Source organism: Vespula pensylvanica, chromosome 13 (assembly GCF_014466175.1).
Source record: "Vespula pensylvanica isolate Volc-1 chromosome 13, ASM1446617v1, whole genome shotgun sequence".
Taxonomy (NCBI): Eukaryota; Metazoa; Arthropoda; class Insecta; order Hymenoptera; family Vespidae; genus Vespula; species Vespula pensylvanica.
The window spans coordinates 1,244,815-1,266,311 of NC_057697.1; the positions used below are offsets into that span (position 1 = coordinate 1,244,815).

Below are 21,497 nucleotides of genomic sequence, written 5' to 3' on the forward strand. Positions count from 1 at the left end.
TTATTCTTCTTCTTCATCTTATTTTTCTTCTTCTTCTTCTTCTTCTTCTTACTCTTGTTCTTCTTCTCGCTTTTTTATTTTTATTTTCTATTTTTTTTTTTTTTTTTTTTTTTTGGGAAGAATGGAGTGGGACGAACGAAGGAAACTGAAATTAGATTTCGAAGAAATCTTTTCTATACTCTCTCTTCTTCTTCGTTTGTTTCGTTTTCCTTTTTCTTTCTTTTTTTTTTTTTTTTCTTTTCTTCGAAAATTCGAGCAAACTTTCGACGAGCTTCCATGATAAAACGAACGATCTAGCGTTCTACGATGGCTATGAGCTACGAACGATTTTATTTTTATTCTTCTTCTTCTCTTTTTTTTTTTTTTTTTTATTTTATTTTATTTCGAGTGATAAGATGGATAGAAAAATTTTATTGAGAATTATCGAAGACCAGTCGAAATCGTTCGATTTAAATGTATGATATTTTATTTGATCGAAATGGACAATATATATATATATATTTTTTTTTTTCCTGTAAACACTTTTGTAGTGTTGAATATTTAAAAAATTACTTCTAATTTCAGTATATCCAATTGTATATTCGGTATTAGATTAATTAACATTTTTTTTCATCCTTGTTTTTTCTCTTATATACGCGTGTATATGCTGCCTGTTTATCGTTCTCAACGATGTACCTGGTGAACGACACCATTTTTCTATAAAACGAAATAAGTATTAATTATAATCATAACGAATAGTAATCGCGTAATGATAATTACCGATAAGAAAACGCGTATTTTTAATTAATTAAAAATATACGTTTGACAATGTACAGGATGTAACATTATTCTAATTACTTAGAACATTTTTCTTTTATTTTTCTTTTTTCTTTTTCTTTCTTTATATTCCTTCCTCTTTTTCTTTCTTCTTTTTCTCTTGGAAATTAATTAATTTATATCAATTAGATCTACGAAATCAATTCATTATCACAATTCTATGTAATTATAATTAATGAACAATTAAAGACGTTACGATTAATTAGAACATCCTGCACAAAGCTTTCGCATAAAACATTCCTTGCTTGGCAAAATCAATTAATCGATTTTCTCAAACAAATCTTTAATATTTCATTCATCGTGATTATGCGATTAGAAAATTATTGTTGATCGATATACTTACTTTGTTAAGTACTCGAGATTATACACTTTAGAAAATATATAATAAATGATATATATATATATATTATTATATAAAAGAAAGAAATAATATTTCAATATATGCTTGAAGAAGAATTTAAATGCCGCATATGTGTGTGCGCGTGTGTATGTGTATATATATATATATATATAGACGAAAGTTTATTAATTAAGTTATTGTAATAAATTAAATGATGATCCAACAAGAGAAAAAATAAATAAACAAAACTATATATATATATGTGTGTGTGTGTGTGTGTACGTATGTGTGCGTGTGTGTGTCTGTGTATGCGTGTGTGTGTAATTTAACGCATACGAAAAAGAAAACAAATCTTTTTATAATATTATTTGCAATATTCGGACATGAGTCCAATTTAATTGATTGTCTGTTTTATTTAAGCCAAGCATACTTAGATTTATTCAGTTTTTAATAAACACAAATCGTTTATCAACAAATGTGTAAGGAAAACCATCTTTCTCTTTCTCTCTCTCTCTCTCTCTCTCTTTCTCTCTTTCTCTTTCTCTTTCTCTCTTTTTCTCTTTCTCTCTTTTTTCTCTCTCTTTCCTTATCTCTCTCCTTTTTATGTATATACGTAAACACATATTATCCTCGAACGTTTTCAAAATCTATTGTTAATAAATTTCCTAACTAAAAATTAATATATACATACATACGTACATACATATATATATATATGTGTGTATATTTGTGTGTGTGTGCACGCGTGTATGTGGATGTCATGTGATTTAAAGTTTTGTTTCAGGATATTTCGACGAATGAAAGAACAAGGAGGGGACTACACAAGATATCGATAAGTCTTAAACGATAGAACGATTAAAGTAAACGTATTATGTATTTTAAAGTATACATAAATACGTACACAAATACATAATACATACATACATACATATATGCATACATACATGTATACATTCATATATACATGGATACATACATAAATACGTACATACAGATCGATTTTATTTCTTTAAATATTTCTTTGATATTAACAAAAAATTAATAATAAATAATTTAATTAAAATAAAATAAAAAATAAAAATTATGAAAGGAGAAGGAAAATCTTCTTAACAAAAATTGATTTTACTGTTTCAGTACCGTCGTCATGGCCGGTCAAGAACATCTATGGTTACGATACGAGCAATGGGATTTATTTGATGAACAATCAACAACATTACAACAACGATCATCAGTCTGATCAACCGTATCAACAACAGCAACAACAACAACAACAACAACAGCAGCAGCAACAACAAGAACAACAACAATTATATGGCGATAAGAGGAATGATTTACGAGAGAGAATATTTACGTGTCCCGATTGTAGAAAGTCTTATGCCGTTTATAGATCATTATGGAGGCATAGAAAATTCGAATGTATTAATGCCAAACCGAAACTAGCATGCGACTCGTGCCCTTACAAGAGTCCTCACAAATGGTGCATAGAAAATCATAAGAAGAAGCATCACATTAATTTTATACAGGATGATCCATTTAATTGGAATCATTTCAATGAGACTAAAAACAAAATCTAGGATTTTTCTTTTTATCTTTTATTTTCTTTTTTTTTTTCCTTTTTCTCTTTCTGTCGCTTTTCTTTGCTTTCCTTTTATTTATTTTTCCTTCCTTTCATTCACCTTTCTATCCTTAATTTACAAAAATATTTTTTATTTACTAATTATAAACGACCAAAATTGAGATAAAAATTGTGTGACAAGAACTTCGTTCGATTTTTGCTGGACTGTTAATGCTTTCTTTCTATCTATCTATCTATCTCTTTTTTTGTTATAATTTATATAATATACTGGGTGATTTTCTTTTTGTTTAAATAAATTTTGGCAAGTAGTTTCGAATACGTTATTATTGTTTTTATTGTTAAAAATTAATTATTACTATTGTTTAATAATTACTTACAAAGATTTTATATGTTATTATTATTATTATTATTATTATTATTATTATTATTATTATTATTATTATCGTTGTTGTTGTTGTTATTATTAAAATGTTAGATAAATTATAATACCTTCTTTTCGAAGAGATATCACTCGATCATCTTTTATTTTTCTTTTTTATACCATCAAAGCGATTAGAATCATTTTGTCATTGCCTAAACAGAATTAAACAAATATCTAGATTAAATTATTCTTGAAAAGATGAACGAATCGATATCGATATCGACATCATTTTTTAATGAATCAGCCATGTTGCATACATAATTGTAATTTATATTCTTATGTTATTATATGAAATATAATATATATATATATATATATATATATATATATATATATATATATATATATATATATATATATATATGAAAGGAGGCTAGTGTTTAATTTAAAAAATTAAAAAATAAAAGAAAGAAAAGAAAAAAAATATAAAAGGAATCGAATTAAACATTTATATATTAATATTATATAAAAATTATTTTTTTTTCTTTCTTTGATATACAATGAAAAATCTTATGTATATGATTATATATAAAACTTTCGATATTTTATTGTAAAATATATCATGAAACATACGTTATTAGCGAACATTTTATTTTATATATATTTTATGTGTATTTACCAATAAAAGAAATTATATCTTTTTTTTTTTTTTAGATCTTATCTCACGTGATAACGTAAAGCGATTATAGCAATTAATTACATAGCAATTAATTAATGAATAGTTTCTCTGGACATATGTATATATACTTTTATTTATTATTAAGCCTTATACAATTAAAAATAATTTTTAGTATAGTTTATTTTATAGTTAATGTTTTATACATAATTATATATATATATATATATATATATATATATATATATGTATATGTATATGTATATACAAACACATACATTATTGTTATTTTTATATATTATATAATACATAATATTAAAATATACATGTATATTTGATATAATATTTGTTTTAGATAAGAAGAAAGGACAATAGTGATTTTCTATCGAACATTCAGGAAAGGACAAATTTTTTTTTGAAATCCTTATACTGATCAATCCAACGTTTTCTTTCTTTTTCAGATAAACGACAAGACGTATGGCAAAAGAAGGAAGAAATCAAAAAAGAAATATTCTAATAGAATAAAATACAGATTGCATTACTTCGACAAGATGATACTTCTGCAAAATATGAGAAATATTCTTCTCTTTTTTTTTTCTTTTCTTTTTTATATTAATCAGACACAACTCTGAAAAACTTGCAATTTCTCCTTTCTTTTTTTTTTATCCCTCCCACCATATATATCGATACTTCTTAATTCTTGTAAAAGTATCGTTTCATTGGTATGATCTATTAAGGCACGTGTGATCAATTGATAAATAAATATTACAATTATAAATATTCCAGAAAGGAAGAATACAACAATCGGACTTTATAATAATATTTTCTATTTTACGATATTATTGTCTTGCTTTCTTCTTTCAGTTCCTCGAATTACGTTCACATAGTCGCGTATTTCAAGATACGTATTCCCTTTTATTACCCTCCATCCTTCCTCCCCTTTATTTTCGGAGTAAGAATCCCAAAATAATTTCTTACAGAAAAAAAAGGTAAAAGAAGGAGAAGAGAAAAAGAAACTCGAGAGTCGACGAACTTTAAATCAAAATGGATTCATTCCAAAAAAAAAAAAAAAAAAACAAAAAAAGAGAGAATGGAAAAAAAAGTATATCATAGCAACGTAGATTAAAAAGAAAAAATATAGTAATAATAATGATAATGATAATGATAATGATAATAATAATAATAATAATAATAATAATAATAATAATAATAATAATAATAATAACAATAATAATAATAATAATAAATATTAATAATAAATAATAAACAGAAGAAGGTCTCTTGATTTATACGACACGTGCTTTTCTCTTTATCCCTTAGTATTTAAAAATATACGTGAGAAAAAAAGGAAGAAATAAAGAAAAATCGACGAGTAAATAAAAGAATAAATAAAAAAATAAATAAGAATAAAAAAGAAGCTAAGTGAGAGGAGCGTGTCTCACAGGTGTTCATCATCGAACAAACGAACAAACGAACAAACAAACAAACAAACAAACAAACAAACAAACAAACAATTATAGAAAAATGTCTGTTCTAAATTTAGAAATAATCGTTTATCGACTAATCTGAATCGTTTTGGTTCCAGCTTACCGGAAGATGTACATGGGGGATCAAGTTCTTGGTTACACCTGTACGATGTGCAGCAAGTTCTACAAGATGTGGAGCAACTATTTGAAACACAAATGCGAGCCACCGCAGTTCAAGTGTCCGTTGTGCCCGTTCGCCGCGTTCAAGGCCTTCATCCTACATGCTCATCAAGCCGAACAACATTTCAAGCGAACCTCACCGAACACCTGAGATATCATAATATCGAATTTATTCGATATCGAACGAAGAAGGATCCAAGTGAATTTGCCTTAAAAAAAAAAAAAAAAAAAAAAAAATGAAAAGAAAGAACAAAAAACGTGCAAGCAAGTACGCACGCACGCACGCACGCACGCACGCATACATATACACACATATACACGTATACACACGAAATATATACACGAACATACGCGCGCGCGCGTGAAAGAGAGAGAGAGAGAGAGAGAGAGAAAGACAATTATTATTTCGTGTCGAATGTCATGTCCTTTTGAACATTTTCACTCGTGTTCCTTTCGTTCTTTTTTTTTTCTGTTTTGTTTTATTCCTTCTTTATTTTTTATTTCTTTTTTTATCCTTTTTTTTTTATTTATTTTTTTTCCCTTGACTTTTGATCGATAACCGATTAATGTATTATATAGATAAGTATCGATATCACGGGACAAAAGTTCCTAGATGATAACGAAGAGATTCTAAAGTAAGAAAATTAAAAGAAAGAAAGAAAAATAAATAAATCAATAAAAGAAAAGTTAATTCGCATAAATGTCGCGATAAAGTATAAAGATTGATATTTTAAAATCTCTTGAAGAACTTTTTGTTAGTTTGGTTCATCATTCCTACGCGTAATTTTCAATCCGTGCTTTCGATACTTGTCGATAAATTCGAGATAATAGTTATCACTCGTTATCACTCGTTTACGTGATAAATACGAGCTGAGTGGAGCTCAATGGTCCAACATTAATTTTCTCATTCATTTCCTTTTCTCTTTTTCTTTTTTCTTCTCTTTTTTTTTTTTTTTTTCTTTTTTCTTTTCTCTTTTCTTTTCAAGTTCGCATCGTCAAATCAAACCTGCCAAATCGTATATAGTAAGTAGAAAGAGTTTTCAAAGGAGCTCCTTTCGAAGTTGGTTCTCTATATACATATAATTTCTCGCGTTGATCACACGAATGTGACGTGTCGTCGTAATGTTTGATAGTTCCTAATGAAAGCAAAAAAAAAAATATAGAAAAATATATATATATATATAAAAATATACAAATAGATATATATAGGTATTAAAAAAAAAAAAAAAAATTAAAAAGTAAAAAAAAAAAAATTAAAAAGAAAATAATAAGCAAAAAATATCCTTTAGATACGTAAAACGTCGACGATCCTTTGGCTCGTGACACATAAGCGCCTTTTTTTCTTTTTGTTCTTTTTTTTCTTTTTTTTTTTTTTTTTTTTTTTTTTTTTTTTAATATTTTCTCCTTCACTATTTATTCTCTTTCTTCCTCCAGAAGGGAAGGATTTTTATTTTTTTTTTTTATTCTTTTTTATTTTATTTTTATTTTATTTTATTTTATTTTATTTTATTTTATTTTTTTTAATCGCAAGGACCGATCGTAAGAATATTACTGGTCGAAATACGATTAGCATAATTAATTTTCGATGAAAGAAATCATGTTATTTTTTTTTCTCGCTCCTCTCCTTCTCTCGTTGAAATTTTATTTTTATTTATTTATTTCCTTTTCTTTGTTCTTTTTCTTTTTCTTTTTTTTTCTTTCTTTTCTTTTCTTCGTCTGTTCATTTTTCCTCCCCTCAGCTTTCATATTTTATTTAATTTAATCTTCTTCTTCTTCTTTTTCCTTTTTTAATTTTTAAGATCGTACAATAAATATCTACTTCCGTAGCCTCGAGTTTTAATCGATAAATAATCGATATCAGCTTGTTTCGTTTTACCTTTTACTGCGTGAGTAGTTAGAGGGAAGTATTTCTTTTATTTTCTCGTTTGTTTCGGTCTCGTGTCTATTATTTTTTTGTTTTACCTTTTTTTTTAACTTTCTCGTGTTCATCGATCGTGTTTTCGAGCAAAATAGCCGACTGATTTCACACTTTGTTTTTTTTTTTCTCTCGATATTAGATTTAAGTACAAGAAAATATACACGTACACACATACACATACACCCACGCGCGAATTAAAATCATTGATTTTTCACGTACTTTAGTAACGTGATGGACTGCACGGATGAACATAACACAATCTGTAGTATTTATAAATGTATGTATTTTCATAATACTACCACAATAAAGTATCAGTAGTGAAAGTGAGAACTCTCTCTGTATTTGTGGAGTGTCTCTTCGAAATACGTGAGTGATTTTTATTCATTAGATTTGATTCAAAGAAAGAAGAAAAAAAGAAAAAAAAAAAGAAAAGAAGAAAGAAAAAAACGATCGAAAAGAAATTCTACCACCTTTCCAACGTCTTAACTTTCTTTTTTCATCCTTATTACGTCTTCCTTTCTCTGATGTTTTCCCTTGCTTTTTAAAATATTTTCTTTACTTTTTTCGGAGTTAACTATCCATGCAGAAACAAACGAGAAAGAAAAAAGAAGAGATAAAGAAAAAATATCGATGAGAATATGAAAATACGATTTATATGTATTAAAAAAAAAAAAATAAAAATAAAAAAGAAAGACAAAGACGTAAATCACGATTACAGTTTCAAAAAAGAAAAGAAAAGAAAAGAAAAAAGAAAAAAGAAAAGAAAAGGAAGAAATAAAGAAAGATAGAAAAGATCGTGATCTCTGATAAAATTAAAAAGAGAAAGAGAAAAATTAGAGAGAGAGAGAGAGAGAGAGAGAGGTGGCAGAATATTTTTAAGAGATTAATCACTTCTCGATCGTCTTTATTTCTGAATGAAAAATAATAGAAATATCGAGGCAGACCTAATCAATAATAATACCGTACGCTTCCAATAAGTTATCATTTATTTTCCAGGTTACCATAGGTGCTACGAGTGTACAAATAAATCTGAAATGGCCTTGAATCGGCATGTCGAGAAGAATGCAGCAGGATCATCTGTTACTGTAGAACATGATCATGCCAATGAAATTTAGCATGTTAAATCGTACGAAGAAAGGAGATTTTATCTTTAACTATCGAATATAGGATTCAAGAAAATTTTGCTCTTCCCTTTTTCTTTTTTATTTTTCTTCGCATTAACATCGTAAAAATATAAGTGAAGAAAATGGCAAGAAGCATCAAGAAATAGAAGAGAAGACGAGCATTTTAGGTTCTATATTTTATTTTTATTTTTATTTATTTTCTTTTTTTCTTTCTTTAATCATCGACACGTTTGGGTGTATTCGATAAAAAATGATAAGAAAGAAAAAAGAAAAAAAAAAGGAATGATTGATCTGCTTGTTATGTTCAAAGAAATGTTTTTTCTCCCTGATTAGGCTCATCATAGTCAGGTGTGTGTGTGTTCGATAAAAAGAAATGATAAGAACAAAGAGAAAAAAGTGGCCTTTATTAATTCTCTTTTAATTTCTTTATTATCCAATTAGGCTCGACAGATTTATTTTCTGTATCAATTAATTGATTTATTTATTTCTCTCTTATTTTTTTTATTCTTTGATTAGACTTATAAGCTGTGTGCTCTATTTTATAATATCAATTCGTGATAAACACTTTCGTGAGGGATACTTTAAACGACGAAATAGAATTACGTTGTTTTTGTATGATAATTAATAATCAGCGTGCGCCGATGTTGTATTTTTCAAAATAATCGTAGAATGAAATAATAAATAAATATTGCATGAAAAATCAAACCGAGACTGATGAAAATATTCGCGAAAAGTTTGAATTATTATTATTATTATTATTGTTGTTGTTGTTATTGTTGTTGTTGTTTTTGTTGTTATTAATATTAATATTATTATTAATATGTTTCATTACTATTTAATTTTACTATTACTCTATATATTACTTTTATTATTATATTATTAGTATTATTATTATCATTATTATCATCAATTTATTATTATCATATTATTATTATCATTTATTATTATTAATTTATTATTATTATTATTATTATTATTATTACTATTATTATTATTATTATTATTATTATTATTATTATTATTAACCGAATGCATGTGCGACATCGAATCCGAAATATTGGGGAGTATCTTTTTATTTTTCTTTTATCCTACTATTATCTATCTTTTTTCCATTTTTCTTTCAGAATTAAAATCCTTTTCTTTTCGACATATCCCTGCTTTCAAAGGATAAAGCTAAAAATTAATGAATGAATTAATTAACAACTAAATCGTCCTCTCCCCTATTTTAGAATTGGTTCATGAAACTGATAATTTCTTTTAGGTCCGTTCGTTATCACTCGAGTTTTGCTAATCGTATCGTTGAATATATATTTACGATTTTATGTAAATAAAAAAGTTCTTCTTCTATAATTCATTGGAGATATCAGCGAGATATTTGTTTAAAAATTATTTAAGTAGACAGACAAACTAAGAAAAAAAGAGAGAGAGAGAGAGAGAGAGAGAGAAAGAGAGAGTGAGAGAGAGAGAGAGAGAGAGAGAGAAATAAATAAATGGATCTCTGTTTTTATGATCCACCGAATCTTCATGAACCAGAATAAAAAACTAAGAAAAGAAAAAGAAAAAAATTTTAAACAGAAAAAGGTTTAAATTATCAAATTAATCGTGATTGTTTTTTAATTAACAAAAGTCTTTCGTTGATTTTTTGTTTTGCAGATTTTTCGTCTGGCCTTAGGATGCACACCTGTAAAACCTGCGGAAACCTATACATGTATTACAGTTCTCTAACTCGACATGTTAGAGAGGAATGTGGCCAGGCACCTAAACACCAATGTCCCTATTGTCCAAAGAGAACGAAACTTCGTTGCAACCTGTTGAAACACATGCGAAAAAAACACTTTAATCGATATAAATAAGTTCTTCTTTTTTCGCTTTTTTTTTTCTTATTTCTTTTTTTGCTTTCTCTTTTTTTTATTTAATTTTTTGTCTAAATCTCAATCCACTGGAAATTTTCTTTTCTTTTTTTTTTTTTTTTTTGGGGCTTCCATTGCCTCTTTGCATTTTTGTTTAAAAAAGAAGAAACTGAAAAAAAAGAATGTACGAACAATAACGAATTATTGTTAATATTTTGATAATCCATCTTTTTCACCTCTAAAAACATTTTCAACTTTGTATAATATTGTATTATAGAAAATGAAAAGCCGCACGTGACCATCTCGTTTATTTATTTTTTCTTATATATATACATACATATATATATATATATATATATGTATGTATATATTTATTTATTATACATCATAAGTCCTTCGACAAAATATATTATTTAAATGAAAACGAAGGAATTTTTTAGCTGACCGACGATCTTTTTTTTTTTCTTTTTTTTTCTTCATTATTATTACTATTATCATTATTACTATTATTCTTATTATAATTATTATTAGTATTATTATTAGTATTATTATTATTAATATTATTGTTAATAATATTATTCTTATTATTTTTACGTTTAGTCTTTCAATTCGATTATTTAATGTCGCATTATCAATTACTTGTGTTATGGGTGTGGATTAATTAGGGGATCTACCAAAGACAAAGTTCACAATTAATTGTAAAATTTGCTGTGCGTTTTTGTATACATTCTACTGTCCTTTAAAACGAGTGCAATCGTTAGTGTCTTTAGTATCGTCTAGAGAGAGTATTATTAATAATTGTTCAACCACACGATTAATGAAATCATTAATGAAAAGAAAAAAAAAAAAGAAAAAAAAGAAACAAAAATGTCGAAAAATGTTAAAGCAGTGAAGTGTTCTCTTTCTCTTTTTCTCTCTTTCTCTCTCTCTCTCTTTCTCTTCTCTTTCTCTCTCTCTCTCTCTTTCTTTATCTATCTGTCGCTCTGTCTGTCTTTCTCTCTTTCTATATATATATATATATATATATATATATATATATATATATATAATCTTTTTTGTACTTTTAAATGTTCATTTATAACGGGTGTCTCCTTTCGATCTCTTACGAATCGAACGAACGAATTCTTTGTTTTTTTCCAGAGGACAACAACATCTGTCTGGCCTGTTCGAAGTCATACAAGTGGAAGAAATCATTGCATCGACACATACGAGAGAATCCTGAGTGTTGGCCGGTACTATTAACGTCTGGAAATGGGGAATTCATCAGACAAATACACCATGGGATGCTTTATAAAACAAACAAATAATACATTACGTTTTTCTCTCTCTCTCTCTCTCTTTTTTTTATATCACTCTTTATCTGTCTATTTCTTTCTCTATCTATCTATCTATCTATCTATCTATCTATCTCTCACTATCTCAATCTCTGTCTCTCTTTTTGTTAAATCAACTTTTCATCCCAATTTCACATCATTCGCAACACAATTGTCACTTGAAATATTCTTCTTTCTTTCGTTCTTTCTCTTTTTTCCCTTCTTCTTCTTATTTTTCTTATTCTTTGTTCTTCAAATAAACGACACGTGTGTATAACAAGATTTAATCACGTTTAACAAATACAAAATTTTTTCTTTTATATTTCGTAATTTTTTCGTCGATAAGTTAATGACGATTAAAACGAGTTAATGATTATTCTTATAATCATTCTTTCAACGTTAAAGGGAATCAATGAAAGCGACTGATTTGTTATCAGGAATCTAACTGGATCAGCTGTTTGGAAAAGAAACTTTTGTGTTATTTGACCATCATCATTATTATTATTATTCTTGTTGTTATTATTATTATTATTATTATTATTATTATTATTATTATTATTATTATTATTATCATTATTATTATTATTATTGTTAGCATCATCATCATAATTATTACACTAATCTCATATATTTTTTTTATTTTTTCTAGGTGTCACAACACTACTATCGCTAACACGTTAGAATCCTTCCTAGTGCGTCGAACTTTCGTTAGAGAAAAAAATGAAAAAAAAAAAAAAAAAAAAAAAAAAAAAAAAAAAAAAAAAAAAAAAAAAAGAATCGAGAAAAAAGAAAAAAAATCGAAAAGTGCAAAAGAGAAAAAGAAAAAGCAAAGAGAGAAAAAAGAAAGAAAAGAAGAAGATAGAAAAACAAACGAAACGCATAAAGCAAGCCAAAATAATCTATTCGACAGATAGGAAAACGAACGTAGAGGTGTTTTTCGAGAACAGTGACTAAAAACTTTTCTGAAACTTTTTGTTTCAGGTCACTGCATGTTGTTCCTACCACCAATTACGAAGAAACCATTCCCTTGTCGTCACTGCGATAGAAGTTATAAGAACAAGAGCTCCTTGAATCGGCACATTCAGTACGAGTGCGGCAAAGAGAAACAATTCATCTGTCCGATATGCCAAAGAAGAATGATACAAAAGAGCAGTTTGCATAAACACATGGTCGCCGTACATGGGATATAAAAGAAGGAGTGTGACATATATATATATATAATATCGATCGATATATATATTAGACAAAAAAAGACAGATTTGAAATATTTGTTGAATAAAAATATGAGAGAGAGAGAGAGAGAGAGAGAGAGAGAGAGGGAGAGAGAGGGAGAGAGAGAGAGAGAGAGAGAGAGAGAGAGAGCTTGATTATAACTGCGATATATTAGAAAATATCGGATATGAGCGATTAGAGGCTCTCGCAGTGTACATACATAGATACATACGTAAGAAAAAAAAAAAAAAAAAAAAAAATAAGAAAAAACTGGACGCAATGTATATCACGTGCATATTAATACCTTTTACAGAGCTCCCCTATTATAAATAATATTATGTAAATTGTTTTATATAATCGCTTGTAAAGCATCACGTTTTGAAGACTCATAGTGTATACTTAACAATATCCTGCCTTTGATCCGTATAAGTTGAAAAATAATTTTCTTTTTCTCCGTTTTTTTTTTCTTCTTTTTTTTTTTTTTTTTTTTATTGTCGCCAATTACTATTATTATCATTATTATTATTATTACTATTATTTCGATTTTATTTTATTTTATTTTTATTTTAGTTCGTTCAAATTCATTCTCTTTCATTCTAATTTTATTTTTCTTTCGCATTGTGTATCTTGCATATCTATATAGTCTTTTTTTTTTTCAACTATACACATACTTATGTCTATATATGTATATTTCTTTTCGATTTATTTTATTATTAATATTAATATTCATTTATTTATTTTTTTTTTTTTATTCCGGTGTATCTCTTGTGCAATCGGAGGACTGGGAATTAGCACCTACTTTATTTTTTCCTATCAAAAAAAAAAAAAAAATAAGAGGAAGAGGGAGTGAGAGAGAGGGAGAGAGAAAGAGAGAAGGAGAGAGAGAGATCGAAGAGAATGGGAAAGAAAAAAAAATAGAACAAGACAAAAGAAATGACGATAAAGATAAACGCAGAGAAAATAATTTATAAAATCAAAAATTGATATTATAAATATAATCTCTTCGATATCTCTTCCTTCTCGACTATCACACATATTATATACACACGCAAGGGAACACAAACACGCACGCGCACATCTTACACCATACGAATCACTTATGGCAAAATTTGTTTTATTTATTTAATTATTTATTTATTTATTTATTTATTTATTTATTTATTTATTTATTATTATCCTTGGGCGCACTTATCTTCTCGGGGCTATTGGCTGATACGTTGTGTGTTGGGTTGGTTACGGGTACATATTTTTTTTTTATATATATACCTATATATATATATATACATACATACATATATAATAATAATAATAATAATCTCACCGACATCCTCTGTTTTAAACCAAAAAAAAGCAAAAAAAAAAAAAAAAAACGAAAAGAAAAGCAAAAAAAAAATATTGAAACGAAACGAACCCCCTAAAAAAAAAAAAAAGAATAAAAAAAGAAAAAAAAATCCAATAAAGAATAGAACGAAGACTCGTAGAAAAGAAAAGACAAACCAAAAAAAAAAAAAAAAAAGCAAACGAACGAACGAACGATTCAAACAAACAAACAAACGAACAAAAATACAGAAAACTAATTCTCGGTTCGATGAATTCCCCGCTATCACCCGCCCCTACCCCTATCACCCGCCCCGACCGCGAAAAAAGACAAAACCAAAATTCTATGCCCGTCGTAAATCTTACAAAAAAGAGAAAAGAAAAAGAAAAGAAAAGAAAAAAACAAAAACGATTCCTAAAAATCTCTATCCTAATCGAATTTAATCGACTTAAAATTCTTCCATCTCGCGTCCTGCTTTGGCGCTGGGACCTGTTACAGGAATGGGTGCGTTGCTCTCCCTTCTACGCTCGGATTACAACAAGCAACAACAACAACAACAGCAGCAACAACAACAGCAACAGCAACACATTCGAATCGGAAAGAAAACTTTGAGGAGCAACGTGGATGCTTCGACTAGTGGAAACGATGTTCATCACGTTGGTAGAACGTTACTCGGCAATCTGTCAACAACAATAAGCAGCAATGCGTCTACGTCAGCATCGGGATCGGCAGCATCGGGATCAGCAGCATCAGGATTGGTACCATCTGGATCAGGAGCAACAGTGACAACAACAACGACCTATCGTCGTCATAGTTCGGCAACAGAGAGCAGCAGTTATCCGAGCAACGACGGACACGTTCGTTCACATACTACAAGCAACAATAATACTACTAGCCGCGAAGTTGTATTCCCGGACTCGTTCGAAGTACTACCGCAACCGCATGACCTTAGTATAGTTTATATGGGCGTTACTCACGAACAACAACGTAAATTCCGTTGTCGTTTTTGCGGCAAAGGTTATCGTTGGAAGAGTACAATGCGCCGACACGAAACCGTCGAATGCGGTGGCAAACCACCGGCCTTTCAATGTCCCGTATGTCCTTACAAAGCTAGACAAAGAGGTAATCTAACGGTACATTATAAACGCCATCATACAAAGATCGAATATGACGAGGGTGCTTAGGATATATATATATATATATATATATATATATATATATATATGTATGTATATTTAAAAAAAAGAAAAGGAAAAAAAGAGGAATAAGAAGAAGAAGAAGAAGAAGAAGAAGGGTTGATTTTTTTTTCTTTTTCTCTTATAATACGTACAGATATTATATACGTGTAATAATATATGTTATGTATCTCTTGACGCGCGGGTCTTTAGTTTTCTTTTTTTTTTTTTTTTTTTTACTTTGTTCTATTTTATTTTTCTCTCTTTCCTTTTTTTCTTTTACTTTCTTCTCTCTCTTTCTCTCGCGTTCTCTCATCGTTTTCTTATTTTCTAATATCGTGAATAAGTATTGATGCACGTATCGTTATATGGTATTCATCATTTAGATATATTTATATGCTAGTTGTTTGTACGTAGTTGAATCTTCTTTCTCCTTCTCTCTTTCTTTTCTCTTTTTTCTCCTTTCTTTCTTTCTTTTCTTTTTTTAATCGAACAACAACTTTCCCTCCAAACGAATCCACACGTAACTTTTACTCCTTTTTTTTTTCTTTTTTTTTTTTTTTTCTCTCTCTAATGTCATCCTCATCGGCGTCGAATTTTACATTGAAAAAGGATTATACTACAAAGCGCGTTTTCTCCTTTCAAAGATTCGCTATCTTCTTTTTTTATCTTGCAAAATCTTTCTCCTTCTGTTTTATTTTTCTTTCTTCTTCTGCCGTTTTCGTTTTCTCTTTCTCAATGAAATTTTAATGAGATTTCGTGTTGTTTAAATTTCAATCGAAAGAAAAGTAAAAAAAGAAAAAGATAGAAAGAAAGTAAGAAAAGTACATCAAGAGTCCCTCCAACGTGTTAATAATATAGAATTTAATATAAGATATTTTCGATTAGATGAAAGTTTTCTCGATAGGCCTGATCGTCGTGCGTTATATTAGAAATTTTTCTCGGGTAGTTGCTTAGTAAACGAAATACTTACACACGATTAGAGATTATTTTGCTTAGTTCAGAGTAAATAATAACAAAAGCGGGTACGGATCTTATTCTATATGCATATATATATATATGTATATAGATATATTTTTTTTCCTTTTTTTTTTTTTGATCATAAGTCTTAATCATGGTGACTTACTTAATTCTATATCGAATTCTTCCTCTTTCTCTGTTTTTTTCTCTTTTTTCTTGTAATAATAATTTAGAGCTCGAATAGGCGAACCGATATGTATGAATATAATAATGTATATATATATATATATATATATATATATATATATATATATATACACTATTTATACATTCGAGCTATCCTTTTTCTTTTCCTTTTCTTTCTTTCTCTCTATTTTTCTCTATCTCGCTCCTTCTTTTTTTAATTTTATTTTTATTACTTTTACTTTAGTTTCTATTGAACACGCGACGAGAACAAGCTAGCTCTTTTTTCTCCTGGAGGTGGTGTAATTATATAAAGTAATTATTAATTAAGTGTGAAAAAGAAACTTTTAATTTATTAATGATTTCTATTTAAAGAAAAAAAAAAAAAAGAAAAAAAGAAAAAAAAACGAAAAAAATAGAAATAAAAAATGTCCCACAAAAAGAAACTCCAACACAGTACATACAAACGTACACACACAATGACAAGTTCTCCCTCGCGCGTAAACTCACTCGTACAGTATTTTTTTAAACTTTTTCATTTTTTTCTTCGTCGAAAGGAGTGAGAACTTGAATTCGCACGACGATCATCGCGCCACCGTGAGATCTGTTTCACAAAGATCACAGAGATTTAAGAAAAAAAAAGGAAAGAAAAAAAAACAAAGAAAAAAAAACAAAAAAGATTTTTATATATATATATATATATATATGTTCATAAAAAAGAAAAAAGAAACAAAAAAAGCAAAAGAAAGAACCAACGACATTCCATGAGAGAGGGGGAAGATATTCGATATTAAGTGTCTTTTTCTCCAAAAGAATAAATTCTTTGAGGGTTTCTCCCCTTATACCCTCTCTCATACTATAATTATTACTACTATTACTGCTACTACTACTACTACTATTACTATGTGACAGTATTAGAACAGTGCCTTGTTTTTATAAAAACGCTATTCTCATGAAAAAGACAAAAACAAAAAAGCAAACGACGAAGAAAAGAAACGCGCATTAGAATGAAATTTGATAATCGTATATAAAAATCATGATATTTGCGAAACAATCTCCGAAGATTGGTTACCTGAGAGCACCTAGACTTAACGATATATAAATGATAATAATAATAAGAAGAAGAATTAATAATTATAATAATAATAATAATAATTATAATAACGATTGATATAATTAATGATAATAATGATTAATAATAACAAGAATAATAATAATAATATTAATAATAATAATATTAATAATAATAATTATTATAATGATGATAATGTTAATTATGATAACGAATAATCATTGATCGATCTATCGAAGCTTTTCACACGTGACAAAATTAATAATGATAATATCAATAATAATGATAATGATAATGATAATAATGATTGACCGATCTTCCGAAGTTTTTCATAACTGACATGATCGAACATTAACAAAGAGAGCTCGCCGCGATTGGTGAATTTTTGATTTTTTCCTTTTAAGAATATTCTTTCAATTATATTTCGCGTGAATCGACAGAATTTCGTGATCTTTTCTTTTTTTTTTCGATGAAAGAAAAAAAGAAAGTTTTTATCCTGAGATCATTTCTATAAAGAAACTAAAAAGTATGTTTGTCTGTTGTGTATATATGTGCGCGTGCATGTATGTTTGTGTATATTAACGTCCAATTGCAAATAGATAGCTCGGAAGATCGTTCGACAACAATCATACCGATTTAGGGAATACCATTTAGAACAATTAGGGTTGATTTCTTTTGTTCTACGTGTGTCACTATATTTTATTATTATTAGTCTTTCCTTTTCCTTTTTTGTTTTTTATTTTTTTTTTTTCTCTCAATAAGTCTCATTTTCTTCTTTCGAACGTCTGTTAATTTTTCTCCAATACTTTCGCCGTCGAGCGTTAGTTTAAAAACCGAGACACGATCTCCAATCTTTTACATCGATCACAGTTTTATGAAAGTGATTATATCTCTTTGTTTCCTTCTTTTTTCATTTTAAATGCGTCCATTTAGTATTGTACGCATTTAAGCGCTTCAAGATTGATATCTTAAACCATGCATCTCCGTTTTGTTTTATTTTTTATCCGATCATTTTACCCTCTAAAGTGAAAAAAAAAGCGTTTAAAATTTATCCGTGAAAAAGAGAAAAAAAAAGGAAAAGAAAAAAGAAAAAGAGAAAGAAAATCGGTCGAACTGACTGATATCAACGCGAACAGGTTGATCTTTCTATGAACTTTCTATCGATCCTTTTGGATCATCAAGAAACATATCAACTCTAACGAAAAAGAATATATATATGTATACATATATATATACACACACATACACATATATGTCTATATATATTTTTAGATGAATTTTTTCCATCTTATGTGTCGCATCGATTAAAATTATCATCGCTCGATCGTTAGCAGAGAAAATTGTTAAAATTAAGAAAATGTCCAAGACAAAAAGAATCTTATGTGTATATATATATATATGATATATAAAAAAAAAAAGAAAAAGACATAAGAGAAAAAAAAGTTGAATTAATTACAATGATCAACCTATTCGTTTTAAAATACATAAGGACATACTCTTAGCATTCTAAGGACATACGGTGTTTTCCATTTTGATATATGTATATATATATACACGTTTATATATATGTGAATTTTATGTATAAATATTTACATTGAGAGGAATATATATATATATACACATATACCCTATATATATGTGTGTGTATATATAGTAAAAGACAGAGAGAGAGAGAGAGAGAGAGAGAGAAAGAGAGAGAGAGAGAGAAGAAAAAGAAAAAAAGCTGATAATAATGACAATGATAATGATGATGATAATGATGATGATAACGATGACGATGATGATGATAATGATGATAATGACGTTAACGACGATAATGATGATGTTAATGACGTCAAAGGACGCCCGTCCAGTTGAGGTGCGCGTCAGTATTTTTGATATCAGTATTTGCGAAGATTTTTTCGCGCGTCGACCTGCCCTACGAAATAACTCGTAGGATATACTCGTTAACTTTGTCTCAACCAATCCTTACACCGCTCCTCTGTCGCCACTGTTCTCTCTTTCTTTCATTCTTTCTTTCTTTCTTCTTTTTTTCTTATTTTTTTACTTTAATTTTTTGTCTTTTCGTTATTTTTTTTTCTCTCTTTCATCTTTTCTAATACCTACAAAACGTATCCCCGTATTATCTTCTAATCTTTCTAATCAATGCTAAGCTCGAAATTTTCGATGTATCCGTTTCTTTTCCTTTCCCCTCTCCGTACTCTTCTTCCTTCTTCATTCTCGTCAGCAACCCTTCTTTTTTGAATCAACGTTTCCTTGTTCTTTTTTCTTTTTTCTTTTTTTTTTTCTTTCTTTATTCTTACGTTCGAAAAAGAACTTCGTTGGGCTTCCTTCCGTCTCTCTTTTCTTTTTTATCTTTTTTTTTTTGTTGTTATTATTATCATTATTTTTTTTTTCCTCCTCCACCCCCCAGTACCAACCAACCAACCAACCAACCAACCAACCAACCAATCAACCATTCAACTCGTCTTCGCTTTTCCTTTCTTCGTTGTCTTTCTTCTTTTTCTTCTTCTTCTTCTTTTTTTTTCAAACTTCTTTTCTTCCCTTCAATCTTTTGGAAAGGTTCTCTTTTCTTTTTTACGGCGAATACTACGAATTTAACCTACTATCGCGCGAGATGACTATATCAATAATTAATATTATTATTAATATTATTAATATTATTAAAGTATATGGAAAAAGATTAAAAAAAAAAAAAACGAAAAAAAAAACACAAAAAAAAAAAAAGAACAATCTTTGTTGCGGGTTATTTTTTAAAAAGAAAAAGGACTACAAAAAAGGATAAAAAAAAAGGAAAAAAAAAATCTTTTCACGAAATCGACAAAATGTGTATCTGTTTTCTTTCTTTCTTTTTTTTTTTTTATTCATCCCACCCCGACCAAGATTCGATCCCGACGTAAGGTTTTTACGTCCCCTCCCCTACCACATCCCTTTTTACATCTCTCTTTCCTCCCCCCATTCGCCACCTCGTTCTTCGAAGCTACGATCGTTCAACGAAATTGTCGGCGAGATTAAATATGGGACACTATCGAATGAAGCCTATCGAAAAAGAAGAGGATGCAAAAGAAGAGGATCGACTTACTACAACAACAACAACAACAACAACAACGATAACAACGATAACAACGATAACAACAACAATAAGAATTACAACAAAATTGCAAAAGATTTTTCGAGGATGACAAAAATTTGTCGATGTCGTCGCTTAAGCGTGTAAACTTTTATTGACCAATACTAATGTTTGATTTCAGTTTGTTCCTGACGTACAACTTTGGAAGTGGATAAGACTACTGACGTCATTGAAATCACCTGAAGGACCGATCTATCGATCGTTGATGAACGAACGATCGACAACGATTCGAATCCAAGGATAGTTTTACAAAAAAAAATCTTCGATCGAAGAAAATATTATAAAGTAGTTTGATTTATACGAAAGAGAATAAGGGATGGTGAGGGATGATTAGAGATTAGAAAAAATCGGAGAGAAGATCGTCGAACGTTTCTCTATTAATTCTATAAACTTTGATCGCTTTGGTTAAACTTTTGAATCGTTTTTTCTCTTTTTTCTTTTTTTTTTTTTTTTGTTGGTGTCTATCCATTTTTCTCCTATCCCACTGTGTCTGTGATCATCGAGAAGAAGAAAAATGTCGATTGAATTTTTCCGAGGAAAAAAAGAAGGAAAAGAAAAAAAGAACGCTGGTATTCTTTGTTTCATACGGTACCATGTACAATATATAAAATCATATAGACACTCTCAACGATCCTTTCGAACAAAACCAAATCCTTTCTTCCGTCTGAACTTACTTCAACCCCTTTAATCGATAGATACTTTATCAAGAAGAACATTGATTTAAACGAGAAGAAAAAAGAAAAGAAAAGAAAAGAAAAAAAAGGAAAAAAAATCGCAGAAAGAAAATAAATAAATACGAATTAATTAAGACGAGCCTGATACGAACA

The 21,497-nt window shown here is 28.3% G+C and overlaps 1 protein-coding gene across 14 annotated transcripts in view; it reads left to right on the forward strand.

The window, feature by feature from the left end:
* The window catches only part of LOC122633700 (longitudinals lacking protein, isoforms A/B/D/L), a 268,756-nt gene that overhangs the window by 171,873 nt on the left and 75,386 nt on the right, over positions 1 to 21,497 (forward strand). Inside the window, exon 7 of one of the 14 annotated variants that reach the window (XM_043821946.1) lies at positions 14,649 to 15,373. The exons of 12 other annotated variants lie outside the window; for them this stretch is intronic. In XM_043821946.1, the coding sequence (XP_043677881.1) occupies positions 14,649 to 15,334 (686 nt within the window). In that variant the 3' untranslated portion in view covers positions 15,335 to 15,373. Of the gene's footprint in view, positions 1 to 2,290; positions 2,746 to 14,648; positions 15,374 to 21,497 lie in introns of those variants that run through there. One more of the 14 variants, XM_043821962.1, reaches the window with a different exon arrangement.